Below are 15,656 nucleotides of genomic sequence, written 5' to 3'. Positions count from 1 at the left end.
TTCGAGGTGCACTTACCAAGCATGCATAACTCAGTTTTAGCTGAGTCCGCTCAAGTCCGCTCGCTGCGAACAATATGTGTGTCAATCTGCAGCAATAGTACCAAGCAGGTGTTAAAATATAACCGCCGTTTCCTCTTGCAAAAGTGAACCGAAGACGGTGTCCAAGTGCAGCGGGAGAATGGGACCGCGGGAGGCAAAACAACGACTAGAGTCAATTATTTACAGATCAGAGAACGAATTAAGTTCACTGCTGCTGACCACTTTCCCTTCTCGACCAGCTGCAGTCCTCTTTACGACGTCTGTTTCGAATAGCGGTCCCTCTTGTAACGATTTTATATGATGGTTCTCTGCCCGTTAAATTTTGTTTTCCCCCCGCAGTTTTTGTGGACCCGGTCAACTACCCGGCCGGTTGTCTTTTGAGCCTGTTGAAGTTCCCTTTTTTCTATTGCGGGACAGCGATCGGGCAGGCCCTTTTCCTGGTGCCTCGCGTCGGTCCCACTCAGTGTGTGTAGCGGTCGTCAGCTCGTCTATCAAATCACGAAGGGAGGGGACGAGGGAGCGGATGTCAGGAAGTCAGACCTCCCCCCTCGGCCTGGTCACACAGGCTGCACTCTCACAGGTGATCCAGAGTGTGTGTATTCATGTCTGTATCCCTCTGGGCTGATACGTCTCTAAATTACAAACAATATTGTTATAAAAGTGAAAATATATATCAGTCACGTTAGCCTTTGATTCAGGATAACCTTGTCAAGCTCTAATCCCAGGTACAATAACTGGTAGGTCAATACAACACAGTTATATCAGTAATGCAGTGTGACTCAGCTGTGAGGCTGGCTGAAGGGGTCTAGGTTGGACCACACCAGGATGTCAACATCACATCTGGAGTGTGCAGTACATCAAAGTGAATCATCTCCTCTAGGTGGATGTGTGTGTTTAATTATTCTTGTGGGGACTAGAATAGCAAACTAAGGAACATTTGTGAAGAAGTTTTCCTTGTCCTCATAACTTTGAGTGCTCTTTCTATGGGGTTTTAGGTTGTTTAGGGTTAGAATTACATTAAGGGTTAAGATTAGGCTTAGGGATAAGGAAAAACACGATGTTGAATGGGACTGAAATGTAAGTCCTCACAAGGATTGTAAAACAAACATTTGTGTGTGTGTGAACAGATTACAGAAACTGTTACCCTTTCATTAAGTCCTGCAGCCAGCTCCTCTGCGTGCCGGAGTGAATGCATGAGTGATGAATGGATGAGTGAGTAGTGGTCTTGTGTGTCTGACTGCACTCTAAATGCCTCAGGTCCTGCACATGAAGAGGACCCATAGTTCACAAATCACACACACACACAAACAACCTTACACAGACAGACACACACACTCCCCCTCACACCCACTCATCTTACACAAGTCTGATCATTGTGTTAGTCACGGTGTTTCCCTAGGAGGAAGTTCTTCTGGCCAGGTGAGCAGCCAGGTGTGACCAGAGGAAATTCAACATCCTCCCTCACTCCCTCAATCCATCCATCCATCCCTTCTCACCTCATCTGCCCTTCATCACCTTTGTCAAAGTCATCCTTAAAAATATATTTTCTCGTTTGATTTTCTTGTTTGTGGACCATACTATTATTTGCTAGATTATAATAAATGTGGTACTTGCTACTTGTTGTTTTGGGAATTGTGTACAGAGAATGTAGTTTAAATAAGTGTAAATAAAATAATCAGTTAATGGTCCTCTATAATCACTTAACTAATAGATGAACACATACTGGTCTTCACCATGTGCTTAGTGGTGTACACTCCACATTGGCATCTTGAATATGATTTAACCCTGATTCCTTGTTGTGTGGCCTGGCACACCTGTGTACGTGTGTCCTGAGGCCATCTGCATCAAGCCTATTAACATATAGCTGATGGACCAAGCCCAACATGTGCAGGCAGGCCAGAGAGGTGAGAGACTCAGTTACTAGCAGACAGACATGCTGGAATGTGTTTAGAGGACACAGCTGGACCCCATAATGACCTGGCTGCAGTGGGGTGGGGGGGGAGGGGTATAATTGAATGTGTACGGGCAGGCATCAGGTGAGAAGATGTAAACAACCCTTGTATCGTATGGCCAGGTGGTCAGTGGTGACAGAGTAACGGAGTAGTCCTGCCTAACACAGGTGAAAACTATGACCCAAATATCATTGTGGACCTCTGTGGATTACTGACGCCCTATGATTGGTCAGTGGTTGAGCCTCCAAAGAGGAAGACTGGAGGCACTGATGTCGTTTTCTTCTAAGGTACAAGCCCTTGTCGTGAAGCAGGCAGGACAGGCATCGCTACTGAAATATGTTAGCCTGCCTGCTGGCGCCCTCTAGAGGCGACCTCTCAGAAGAGCTCTGCTGTGGCCATGATTGCAGGCTGACCTGGACAGACCAGACTGTGTGTGTGTGTGTGTGTGGGGGGGGGGGGTCCATATGGCTCATATGAACACTACTGATCAATACTTTAAAGGCCCCAGTGGAATACTGTTAGTTTTAGTTGGTGACGCCCCTTTAACGCAGTTCCACACCACTGGGTTGGACCCAGTTTGCAGAACCTCAGACTACTTCTTGTTTCTATGCTAATATGGAAATTGGAAAGGAAACCTTTGAAAAAGGTATTCTAAATTTGCTCTGTTTTAGAGAAGTATCATATTTCAGATGACCTGAACTGTACCATCACACATCAGACATTTACCACATTTGAGAATAATGCAAAGCAGCATTACCAGTTTAAAAGCATAATTATTAGGATCATTTGGAGCTGAAGCAGAAAGGGCCGTTGTTAGAAATTGACTGGGATTACTTTTACTTTACGGGGTGTTTTCTTCTGATTTCCTAAGAATTAATACCTAGCATCTCACACTGCATGCTACGTTCGTGTAAGATAGGAATTGTCTAGGACAGTGCTCCACAGAAGGCTTCACTGCTCCTCTTTGTTCTCTGTCCTCTCCAGAAGGTGTGTATTTAACTATATAAGTACTTAATATTAGTCTCTTTATACTTCTAAAACTTTACATTTATTTAAGTCACTTTCTACTTCTTACATTGTATTCCTTAAATGTGTACATTTTATTCCTTAAATGTTTTGAATACATTACACTTTATAGTTGCCATTTGATGCCATGGTGTGCATGTCTCTTTATACTTCTCATACTTTGATTTATATGAGTCACTTTCTACGTCTTATTCTTGACACTTTTATTAGTCTCTTTTACTTATTATACTTTGTTAGTCACATTCCACTTCTTTTATTTTAACTTTGAATTCTATTTTTGTTTCTACTTGTAATACTCTACACTTTATTTGAGCCTTTTTCTACTTAATATACATTTTACTTTATTTGTAAAAGTGTGGTAAGGAGATGTTTACTTTAATACGGGACTAGTTTGGAAGTGTCTGTTTGTGACTGTAATGAAAATATCTCTATGGGGACAGCATGAAGGTGTATGAGTGTGTGAGGTGAGCAGAGAGGTGTATATATTTGCATATTTTACATTTCATTTACATTTAGTCATTTAGCAGACGCTCTTATCCAGAGCGACTTACAGTAAGTACAGGGACATTCCCCCAGGCAAGTAGGGTGAAGTGTCTTGCCCAAGGACACAGCGTCAGTTGGCATGACCGGGAATCGAACTGGCAACCTTCGGATTACTAGCCCGATTCCCTAACCGCTCAGCCACCTGACTCCCACCTCATTCCAGACAGGATGGACCCCAGGCTCATCACCCTGCTTCTCATCCTTTGCCTTTTGGAAGGATTGAGTAATTATCTACCGACAACTGACCCTGACTATAACAAACATGGAGATGATCAGAATAAAGAGAAATATACACATACACCAGAAGTTAAAAACATGAATATGTTCTGCAATATTGTCTGAAATATTGTCTGTCTGACTGCTGTTTTGTCTGTCTGTCTGTCTGTCGGTCTGTCTGTCTGTCTGTCTCTCTTTCCCACTGATTGATGATATACAATATTAAAATGTACTATTCTGTTCCTCCAGGTCCTCAAAACTGTCATTTGAAGAATACTGTGGAGAATACTACAGAACATATGAAGAAAGTTGACAAGTTGTTAGACGTTGCAAACATTAACGCCATCATTGAGTATTTAATATCCTACTAAACAAACATGACTTTCTCTACAATATAACTTGTCTATAACTGGTATGTGACACAGTACTTGTGTAGCTCACCTGTGTGTGTGTGTGTGTGTGTGTTTGTGTGTATTTGTGTGTGTGTGCATTTGTGTGTTTGTGTTCTCCAGATCAGTCGAAAGCCTAGAGAAGATTCTGGGGAACACATGTCTGAACCAGTCTATTACACACATCAGTGTAGGCCATCTGAAGGCTCAAATGTTTCAAACTGATGAGAACTTCACAGGACTTAACATCTCTGAGGAGGTCAGTACCTTTACTTTATTTCCTTACTTTCTATAACTTACTTACCGTATAGACTATACAGACTCTTTTGAGTTGTGTGATGTGGCAGGTGACCTCGGACTGTCTTAACGAGACCAGCATGAATCTGGAAGTGAAGCTACCAGGAGAGGTGCTGGTCTATGGGGAGAACAACAACATAGTGTTCTGCATGATCACATCCAATGTGTTCAAGGTTATGAACCTCATTTTGTGTGTGTGTGTGTGTGTGTGTGTACTGTACTTGAAGTGTGTGTGAATGTGCATGTATATCTGTGTGTGGTTGGTCTGTATGTCTTTGTGTGTGTATCACATGTGTTAGAATATGTGAGTGTGTTTTGTGTGTGTGTATTCACTGTCTTGGTTTCCTTGCAGCCCCTATCGGTCCTGTATGGTAGGGTTGTGGGTGTTACGGTGAGCAACAAGACAATCTCAGGTCTTCAGGAGCCTGTCAACATAACATTTCCTCTACAGCCCTGCCCTGTGGACCAAAGTGTAACTACAACTCCTCCTCACAATTTCACATTTGGGATAGGACACATTATCAGTCACAGGCCCGAAACTAACATACAGTTTTCAACACATTTGCCTTTTGTTCCTGACTGTATTCTACTGATCTGTGTTTGTGTTTTAGATGGGAACAAATGTTTCCTTTTCCTGTCAATTTTTTAATTTTTCTGACAACAGTAAGTAAACACAGCATCAAATGTTTGGCATTAGTACTAGTATTATTAGCATTATTACAGATGAGGCGGTCAGTGAGCGTGCTCCTGAGTGAGATGAACTAGTGAGGTCTTACATGGGGCTTCTTTGTGGCTGGTCCTGACAGATTACCACAGCAAAGGTTGTTCCACCCACTATGAACAGGGCCAGGATCGAGTGCTCTGCTCCTGTAACCATCTCACCTACTTTGCTGTGCTCATGGTACACACACACACACACATACACATGCTCACATCTTGTACTCACACACAGAAACACACACACACACATACACAGAAACACACACATACACAGAAACACACACATACAGTACTCACACACTCATGAATGAACTCACATTCAAAAATGTACATCTACTCACAAACAAACATGCAATACACACAAACTAAAAAACGCCCACTCACTTCACCCATAAAAATATTACATGATAAAATGAACTTAGTCAAAAGGTACTGAAGAATTTAGATTATACAAGCATAATCATTTCACAACAAACAAACAATTTATTTTTTGATGAAACGATATTGACAGCCTGTGAACCAGCGTGTGTCTGTTCCAGTGTAAATTTGCGTGTTTGTCTGTGTGTTTTTATTGTCTCCTCAGATCTCCCCTCCATTAGCAATGAATGATGAGGTGGCCTTGAGCTACATCTCTCTGATTGGTTGCAGTGTGTCCCTACTCTTCCTGATGTTCACTGTTGGGCTCTACATCCAACAGAGGCTTAGAAGGTAGGTTTGGTGTCTGGTAGAGGTCAGGTTCCGGACAGGGCGTGGCTTCTCACTATTCTTTCTGTTCATTTCTTACTCTTTTTCTCTCTTTTTTGTACTCTCTTTTTTTTCTCTCCAGAGTCACTGGTCTTGCAGACGTGTCTCTGAAGCTGCACATCAACCTGGCCGTGGCACTGATCCTGCTCAACTTGCACTTCCTGCTCATGAAACAGGTGTCATCAATGGTCTCGTCGGGGGCCTGCATCTATGTGGGGCTCCTCCTCCACTACTCCCTGTTGGCCACCTTCTCCTGGATGGCCATTGAGGGCTTCCACCTCTACCTGCTCCTGGTCCGAGTCTTTAACATTTACATCAGCAGATATCTGCTTAAACTTTGCCTCGTGGGTTGGGGTGAGTTGCCCCCTGATAACAAGAGGGATGGGGTGTCTTACAGACAACAACAATGTTTCTATCAGATTATGAAATATGTGTATATGTGTGTGTGTGTGTGTGTATCAGGCTTTCCTGCTGTCATTGTCATCATTGTAGTCATCATAAACAGAGAAGCGTATGGCCCTGTGACTTTGCCATCATCTGGGGTCAACACCACCACGACCAAAATGTAAGACTGGACTACACCCCAGTGTTGCCACAGTTACTTTCAAAAAGTAACTTAGTTACAGATTACTTGATTTTAAAAGAAACTTAGTTACTTTATAAGTTACTTTATTAGTTACATTCAGCAGCTACCGACAACACCCCCGCCGCCTCAACATAAAAATAGGTGCTTTCGACTTCATGCAGCTCCGGCGTCGCCTGCAGCCGCCTGCAGCCCGTCTGACTTAAAGCAACCAATGACATTCTCAACTTCAAGCACCGCCGGTGCTGCATGAAGTCGAACACACCTATTGACAACCGGCTCTATAAATTTGACTGTGCCGTGCTGCGAACCTTGATATTTCCATCTTTAGCTGACAAATACTCAAAATAGTGATTGTATTTCCTACTCGAAAATGCGCATCTCTCTCTCTCCTGCTAGCTACATTGTTGTTTGTGTAGCTGAGTGGTAGGTCTATGTATATACACGTGACGTGACCCTTGTGCTGAAAACGTGACTTAATTGTCGCATAGGCTTAACTCCCAGAGACGCAAGAAAAAATCTAATACATATTTTACTATTAATGACAAAATAGTAACGCACAGTGACTTGAACAAGTAACTTTAATCTGATTACTGGTTTGGAAATAGTAACGCATTAGATTACTCGTTACTGAAAAAAGTGGTCAGATTAGAGTAGACTGGCATCACTGCCCTTTACACCCCTGGGCAGTACTGTTACGGTGCTCTCTCTCCCACTCTCTCTTTCTCTCTCTCTTTCTCTCTCCCTGTCTCTCTTTCTCTCTCTTTCAATTTTTTCCCCCTCGTTTGTCTTTCTCTCTAACTACTCTCGCCCCCTCTCCCCCAGATGTTACCTGTCTGATGAGGTGGCGAAGGTGGTGACCACGGTGGGCTTTGTCAGCCTGGTCCTACTCTTCAACCTGGCTATCCTGGGGATGGCAGCGAGGCGTGTCCTCTCTATGAGTGTGGCACAGGGAGGGACTGTTGATGTGGCCAGGGGCAGAGTCAAAAGGGATCTCTACACCCTTTTGGGCATCAGTTGTCTGCTGGGTGTGACCTGGGGTCTGGTGTTCTTCTCCTTCGTTCAACTGGCAACACCAGGCCTCTACCTGTTCTGTGTCCTGAACTCCCTACAAGGTCCAACCCCTACACTCTGTACACTACACTCTGTACACTACACTCTGCACCCTTCTCCCTACACCCTGTTTACTACACCCTACACCTGCAAATGCCAGAGAGAGAATAGACAAAGAACACTTGGTTGACCATGTTCCCTTCACCCGCTACAGCAGGACTAAAACAAAAATATATTTGTGGAGGTCATACTCACCCCCCCCCACACACACACACACACACACACACACAAATATACACATGCAAATACTGTACACATACATTTATTCACACATAAACTCACAAATATATTGAAATAATACAGTAAACATTTACAATAAACAAAGGAATGTTGGTTTTAGAATAAACTCTCTTTCTCTTTATACAGGGTTCTTCATCTGCGTGTGGATCTTGGTATCCATGAGGAAGAGCAGCAATCGCTGCACAGAAAGTGTCACTCACAGTGTTACTCACAGTACCAAAACCTGAACACACAGACACATAAATATACACAGACACAAGAGAGCACAAACACACATCAGCACACACACACCCCTCCACACTAATCTTCAATGTCAGGAAGATCAAGGGCTGAACTCTGTGGCACTGTAAGCGTTTGGGTTTGTGATTTCAGTCACCATAAATGTGCAAATATAGCAAATCATCTTTTTCTCTTTGCATTATGGTATATTGTGTGTAGATTGATGAGAAAACCAATTTCATTTATTGAATAATAAAGTTGTAACTAACTGGTTGTTGTAAAAAAAATTACAAAATGCATTTTATGTTATTCAACTTGTGGAATAAAGCTGAGTATGAAAGGATTTGTGTCATGAAATGTGCAGAACGTTTCACTTTTCTAAATGCAAACAGTGATAACTTTATAATGTTGTAGCGAAGCCTTATGAATGCATTAGATTTCATCACTTTCCGAAAGCAATAAAATATGAATTCAAAGTGGCTTATGAGTATGCTATAACACACCATGAAACAAGATTATGATGTACTAATAGTCACTTGGTGCTAATTGACCCCATCTTAGAAAACTGAAATAATTGTGGGATATATATCGAAAATGTGTCAAAGATTCGGTTATACAGTTTTACATTCATAAATACGTGCATTAACTATACTGTATTTCTGAACTGTGAGATCAAGTAAGTGTCCACTAACTCTTGGAATATCTCACCCTGGTGATGTCCGCACTCATTGAGAAGTTTTGCATTAAACAAATTGAATGACACACTGACCTTCCATCAGACATAAAGCACATATTGTTTGACTCTACCATGTGAACTGATAATAGAAGCTGAGAGCGTGTCGATTTGACTACTGGAAAACACACTCAACATTCAGTGAGTGTTGGTCAGCAGGTGGTCGGCAGGAAGAGCATCAGGAGTGGAGCTCACACTGCTCTGGCTTCTCAGAAGGACTTGGATAGAAAAGACTGCCTCATAAGATCTGTAAGTATTTGTATGAAGATTGTATGATTCCTTAATAGCCTGTTCCAAATGTACATGTACTTGTGATCAATTTCAATACAGTAATAATACAGTATAAGTTTTAAACACTCCTGTTCTAAAGACTCATGAAGACTTGTGATGTTGTACACCAATACACACCAATACACTCATGATTGCATTACATTTATAATTCTAATGACCTATAATGTACAGAAACATAATGTATCATACAGCATTATACAGATCATACAGCATTATAATGATCAACCCTGTGATTAATTTAAAAGATGTGGTCAATGAGCGCCAAATCACTGGTAGCGCATGATCATCTTTTTTTGTGGTGTGTTATTGCTTACTCATAAGCCAATATAAAGTAATCTTTGACTGATTTAAGTAAAAATTGAAATTGAAATGTCTACTGCATACAGACGTCACTACAACATAGTGGTCATTGTCTGCATTCAGTAATGTAAATGTAAAGTGAAAAGTTCTGCACATTTCATGACACAAATTCTTTAATATTTTGCTTTATGTCACAAGTTGAATAACATAAAAGACTTTGGCACATTTTGTTTTATTATTATTACAACCAATTAGTTACAATTTTATTATTAATTGGAAGAAATTCGTTTTCTCATCAATCTACACAAAATATACCATAATGCAAAGAGAAAAAAGCTATTAGAAATATTTGAAAATTTATTAAGTAATGAGAATATATATAAACTGGCTACCAACGTAATCAGACTAAAGATAAATTAAAATGACATAAATATGTATATATAAACCGTATATATATACCGTATTTCTTCAAATAAACGCTGCAGCGTTTATTAAATAACGTTCATTTTTGGTGCAGCGTTTATTCGAGGGCGGCGTTTATTCGAGGGCGGCGTTTAATTATTAAGGGTGATCTCGTGAATTGTAGCTGCAGTGCAGCCATAGACTATGGAAGCAAAAATTCTAATGCAATTCCAGAAATGCATTTGCATTTTAAGAATGTGGCTGCATTATTTGACTCATAAATGAAATTAGTAATCAATCATCCTATTTGCATTTTAATTTTCTTCTTCAAGAGTGCTCAATCTTTCACTTAATTAAAATGAAAAAGAAATAGACATTTGAGATTTAATTTCCAAAATATGCCCCAGCAAATAGATACCAAAATTCAATTTGAAATGTAAAATTTGAAAATTCAAATGCATTTGCAGAAATGCATTTTCATTTTAAGAACGTGGCTGCAAAATCGTCAACACAATTCAAATTCAAATGCATTTCCAGAAATGCATTTTCATTTTCAAGAAAGTGGCTGCAAAATCGTGACCACAATTCAAATTCAAATGCATTTCCAGAAATGCATTTTCATTTTAAGAACGTGGCTGCAAAATCGTGACCACAATTCAAATTCAAATGCGTTTCCAGAAATGCATTTTCATTTTAAGAACGTGGCTGCAAAATCGTGACCACAATTCAAATTCAAATGCATTTGCAGAAATGCAAAATGAACGAAAAAGCATTCTGAGCGGCGCAGCAGAGTGACGTCAGTAGCCGCTCTTCTTCAGCTCCCTGCTGACCGAGCTACCCATCTTGTTCGGTTGGGGGCGGTGTGCACATCTGCATTGCATTACATTACAAATGTGACGGGAAATTGATTAAATTGCCGGGTCTTTAGAGCAGCGTTCCCCAACCGGACCGGTACCGGTCCGCGGGTCATTTCGTACCGGGCCGCACAAAAAAGAATTAATAACATTATTTCCTTTTAATTGATTATCAGAGTCTGAAAGACGTTTTATTCTGAAAAATCCTGATTCTCTCCTTCTCCGCGGGTCTTTTCCCCTGAGCAAAAAAGCTCTGCAAAGACGTGTGTGTCTCTGTCTCTCCAGCCACCCTCAAGCACTGCGCTGACCAGCTGTCTCCGGTGTTTACCTACATCTTTAACACCTCCCTTGAGACATGCCATGTGCCAGCCTGTTTCAAGTCCTCCACCATCATCCCTGTGCCCAAAAAGCCAAGGCCAACAGGACATAATGACTACAGACCCGTCGCCCTGACCTCTGTGGTAATGAAGTCTTTCGAGCGCCTGGTGCTGGCATACCTTAAATCCATCACTGACCCTCTACTGGACCCCCTGCAGTTTGCCTACAGAGCAAACAGGTCTGTGGACGATGCAGTTAACATGGCCCTCCACTTCACCCTACAGCACCTGGACTCCCCAGCATCCTATGCCAGGATCCTGTTTGTGGACTTCAGCTCTGCCTTCAATACCATCATCCCCGCCCTGCTTCAGGACAAGCTCTCCCAGCTGAACGTGCCTGATTCCACCTGCAGGTGGATCACAGACTTCCTGTCTGACAGGAAGCAGTGTGTTAAGCTGGGAACACAAGTCTCTGACTCCCGGTCCATCAGCACCGGATCACCTCAGGGCTGCGTCCTTTCTCCTCTGCTCTTCTCCCTGTACACCAACAGTTGCACCTCCAGTCATCCGTCCGTCAAACTCCTGAAGTTTGCGGACGACACCACCCTTACTGGGCTCATCTCTGGTGGAGACGAGTCTGATTATAGGTGGGAAGCGGCCAACCTGGTGACCTGGTGCAGCCAGAACAACTTAGAGCTCAATGCTCTTAAGACAGTGGAGATGGTTGTGGACTTCAGGAGGAACACAGCCCCACTCAACCCCATCACCCTGTGTGACTCCCCAGTCAACACTGTGGAGTCCTTCCGCTTCCTGGGCACTATCCTCTCCCAGGACCTCAAGTGGGAACTGAACATCAGCTCCCTCATCAAGAAAGCACAACAGAGGATGTACTTCCTTAGGCAGCTGAAGAAGTTCAACCTGCCAAAGACAATGATGGTGCACTTCTACTCAGCCATCATTGAGTCCATCCTCACCTCCTCCATCACCGTCTGGTACGCTGCTGCCACTGCCAAGGACAAGAGCAGACTGCAGCGTATCATCCGTACTGCTGAGAAGGTGATTGGCTGCAATCTGCCTACCCTCGAGGACCTGCACACCTCGAGGACCCTGAGGCGAGCGAGGAAGATTGTGGCCGACCCCTCCCACCCTGGCCACTCCCTGTTTCAGTCACTCCCCTCCGGCAGAAGGCTGCGGTCCATCAGGACCAATACCTCACGCCACAAAAACAGTTTCTTCCCTTCCGCTGTTGGCCTCTTCAATAAGGCCAAGGGTCCACACTGACTCTAATGACTTCTTGCTCAAAACACACTGCTTTTTGCACTGCATTACAACATGGTATCTTGTACATTTGTATTTTTTGTAATATTTGTATTTTTGTATTTTTATATTGTAATTTACGGCAACTTATATTTTATTTTATTGAATATTTAATTATATTCTAATCCCACTTAGTACTGCTAGTTTATGTACCCTTAGTATAGTTAGTCCACATATTTAAATTTTAGGTATATGTTTATTGTATGCACCTTCCTGCCAAAGCAAATTCCTTGTCTGTGCAAACTTTCATGGCGAATAAATCCCATTCTGATTCTGATTCTGGTTTACTCTTTTTTTTTTGCAAGTTTGTGGGCTTTATTGAGCGGTTTCATGCGCGTCTCTTCCTCTTGACACATGACAAGTGATAGTTACCACTCAATGGAGCCTGTTTGAGACAACAACTCTATCGGTGTTTTGGATGAAGGCTATCCTGAGATCGCCACTAAAGCACTGAAAACCCTGCTTCCATTTCCAACATCAAGCGGGATTTTCTGCCGTGACAGCAATCAAACAAAATTATGGAATAGGCCTAAACTGGATATAAGGAACGCACTTCGGGTGTCAATCATATGATTGATTACTAATTTGATTTATGAGTCAAATAATGCAGCCACATTCTTAAAATGAATTTTGGTAACGATTTGCTTCCATAGTAGACAACTTCGTTGCTGGCATTGTGTCAAATGAATCATCCTGCTAAAAACGCAGGTTTCATTTACTACCGCTGACCTCCTTGTCTATTCTTTGTTTGTCTATGAGTGCGGCAACTCCCTTTCTCATTGGCTATCAATTAGGTGTGCGTTGGTAGTACAACTGTCTCAAATACAGGTGTTCTACATCGTGTAGAAATCTGAAGCAGCATGCCTAAATGTTCATACACGTTAGCTTTCAAACAGAAAGTTATGTACATGTGTAATAAATACTGGGGTTGAATTTAACCAATTAAATAACCGTTTTCAGATTTTTTTGGTGCGGCGTTTAGTCGAGGGCGGCGTTTATTACACAACGTTCATTTTTGGTGCAGCGTTTATTCGAGGGCGGCGTTTATTCGAAGAAATACGGTATACTGTATATACTGTATGTTTAGCCAGTTCCCTAGCAAGCTTGCCATGACGACTGAGATTGTGTCTTGCTAATTCATATTATAGATACATATTGTAGTTGACTCAGAGTAGCTACTCAGCTATATATTTCTGCACAGATACTCACTTCCCCTTTTTGTAGGGCATCGTATTGGTTGTAGAAACCAGCCATTTCACTCATATAGTCTACCGACATGGTGGAGCTCCTTCCACTGACTAATCGGATGAGGGTTAATCAAGATACCAAAAATGTTTAGATTTGTAAGTGTTAGACACGAGTGTTAGACCATTATACCAGTGCCTTAGCTGGTACTCCAGAGCCTTTGCAGGTTCTTGTTCTCGGCCTAGAGCTTTGATATTGATGTTGTTGTTTTTTTCAGAATAACACCGTACACGACTATGGTTCCTTCCCTGCACTTACTACTGCTGCTGGTTGGGGCTGTGGTTCAGGCCTACATTATAGGTAACATTGCACACACTCACTCAGACATACCACACTACACACACACATACAAATGCACACACACATGCAAGCACACAATGCACTGCAAATGCACACACATGCATGCACAAACCCTCAGATTTAAACATACAGATTTAAAGCATTAAAACAAAGCACAGTTAATGGACTAATTTAGTTTGGTCATTAGGAGACTTGAGTATAAAAGCAAATCAAGGAACCCCCTCTGTGACTCTGACCAACCCTGGCATCTACATCAACGATTCTGGTACAAATCGGGATCAGATTTGTATCTGGGGGAATGACAGCTGCTACTGTGAATGCAACTTTATAAACAACACCTGCAACGAAATGGCATTGGACTGCTTATTAAGTAAGCATGATAATAATGTCGATGGTGATGATGATGATGATGATGTTGGTGTAGCATGTTGTCGATGGTGATGATGATGTTGGTGTAGCATGTTGTCAATGGTGATGATGATTATGAGGATGTCTCTGTAGAAACAAATGTTAACATGACTGATGGGACAGCTTCATTCAACATATGTAAGCATGCTATTTTATTTAAACCTTTAAGGTTTTAAATATTTAAAAATGATTCAACTTTTTATATTTGCATTTGTGGTTTGTTTATCATCTGACAAACATTGTAAGTTCGTTTTGTTGCTGTATCTGCAGGTTCCTCCCTGTGTCATGTGACTCCATGCAAAGTGCCTGCGATCAACTCACTGTTGCATAAGAGGCCCTGGGCCTCCAGCTGGAAAAACCTTTGGAGGATCTTCACCATCAGGAGCATGTGTCCAGACTTGTTCAAAAGAAACATCACCCTCAAAAGAAGTTTTTTAGAGTAAGTTGACTTACATTTTATTTTAGCGGCAACTTAGCTCCATTCCTCTCCTCCCCGTTCCACTGCCACCTTTCCATTTATTCTCCCATCCCATCTCTCTTTTCCTCTTCTCTTCTCCTCCATGACTCCAGTATAGAGAGGGTGTTAATACAAACCCTATTGGATGAGCCTTTCTCTGGATGGCCGATCATCTACAACAACAGATACCTTTCTGTGTATGTGGTCCCCATCTCCAACCTCACCTCCAACTCTGAGGGCATGATAAACATACCTGCTCCCCAGGTAGGATCACCGAGGACAGATTCTAATGAGAACTAGAGAAGGTACAATTTCTGGGGAAATTGTGAGGTGTGCTTGCGTCCGTTGCAGATGAATCCGTTTTATTACTTACATTCTACAACTAATATTTCTGTTTCTTATATACTAGTGTAATAATTGGACCAATACGCTGTTCCTATTGGTCCAGAAGACGTTCTCAAAGTCTCAAAGTTAATAATACCGTTTATATACCTCCTGAAAGTTCGCAGAGGTAAATAAACGTTTTTACGGACCTAGCAACAAGCGGTTGCCTTGGAGATGTAGCCATTGACCTTAACAACGTGGCATCTGCTCGGCAACAAAGTAGCCTAAGTTGCCCCACAAAAAACTAAAACAACCAAATATGGTTTCTGCACAGTTCCGCAAACGCCCCGCAATCGCTTCCCGTTTTAAAGAAGTATCTGAAGCAGACAGAAAACGAATTGATGTTGTTGATATTATGCCTTGGAGGTGTAGTGACGTCACCAGTGCAAGTGCAGCTGATTGCTCTGACAACATGGCGTTTGCTCCAGATTCGACATGTTTGATTTGTGATCTTCCCACGTATTATAAGAAACCAAATGTTTAGCTCACTCCTCGACAGGTCAGCAAACGCTTTGTCTCCTCGATTTGTTAAAACGATTTCTTTGTAATTGTTTGTTAACAAACGGT

At 42.0% G+C, this 15,656-nt stretch overlaps 1 protein-coding gene and 1 long non-coding RNA gene across 2 annotated transcripts; both read left to right on the top strand.

Annotated features, from left to right (window-relative positions):
* The first annotated feature begins 4,063 nt into the window (after positions 1–4,063).
* On the top strand, positions 4,064–8,410 carry LOC136955728 (adhesion G-protein coupled receptor G5-like). The gene is made up of 10 exons (XM_067249456.1): positions 4,064–4,424; positions 4,513–4,635; positions 4,815–4,934; positions 5,074–5,125; positions 5,269–5,363; positions 5,766–5,890; positions 6,009–6,280; positions 6,389–6,491; positions 7,335–7,624; positions 7,989–8,410. The coding sequence occupies exons 1-10, from the start codon at positions 4,377–4,379 to the stop codon at positions 8,087–8,089; spliced, it is 1,329 nt and encodes a 442-aa protein (XP_067105557.1). The 5' UTR covers positions 4,064–4,376; the 3' UTR covers positions 8,090–8,410.
* A 554-nt stretch (positions 8,411–8,964) lies between these two features.
* On the top strand, positions 8,965–14,957 carry LOC136955861 (uncharacterized). The gene is made up of 6 exons (XR_010878182.1): positions 8,965–9,063; positions 13,758–13,840; positions 14,028–14,210; positions 14,342–14,386; positions 14,519–14,687; positions 14,819–14,957. It is a non-coding gene; the product is annotated as an uncharacterized lncRNA (long non-coding RNA).
* The last annotated feature ends 699 nt before the right edge of the window (positions 14,958–15,656 follow it).

The sequence above is a fragment of the Osmerus mordax genome, chromosome 13 (genome assembly GCF_038355195.1).
Source record: "Osmerus mordax isolate fOsmMor3 chromosome 13, fOsmMor3.pri, whole genome shotgun sequence".
Lineage (NCBI taxonomy): Eukaryota > Metazoa > Chordata > Actinopteri > Osmeriformes > Osmeridae > Osmerus > Osmerus mordax.
Note: the sequence above shows the minus strand (reverse complement) of the source record. Positions and strands in the feature narration are given on the sequence as shown.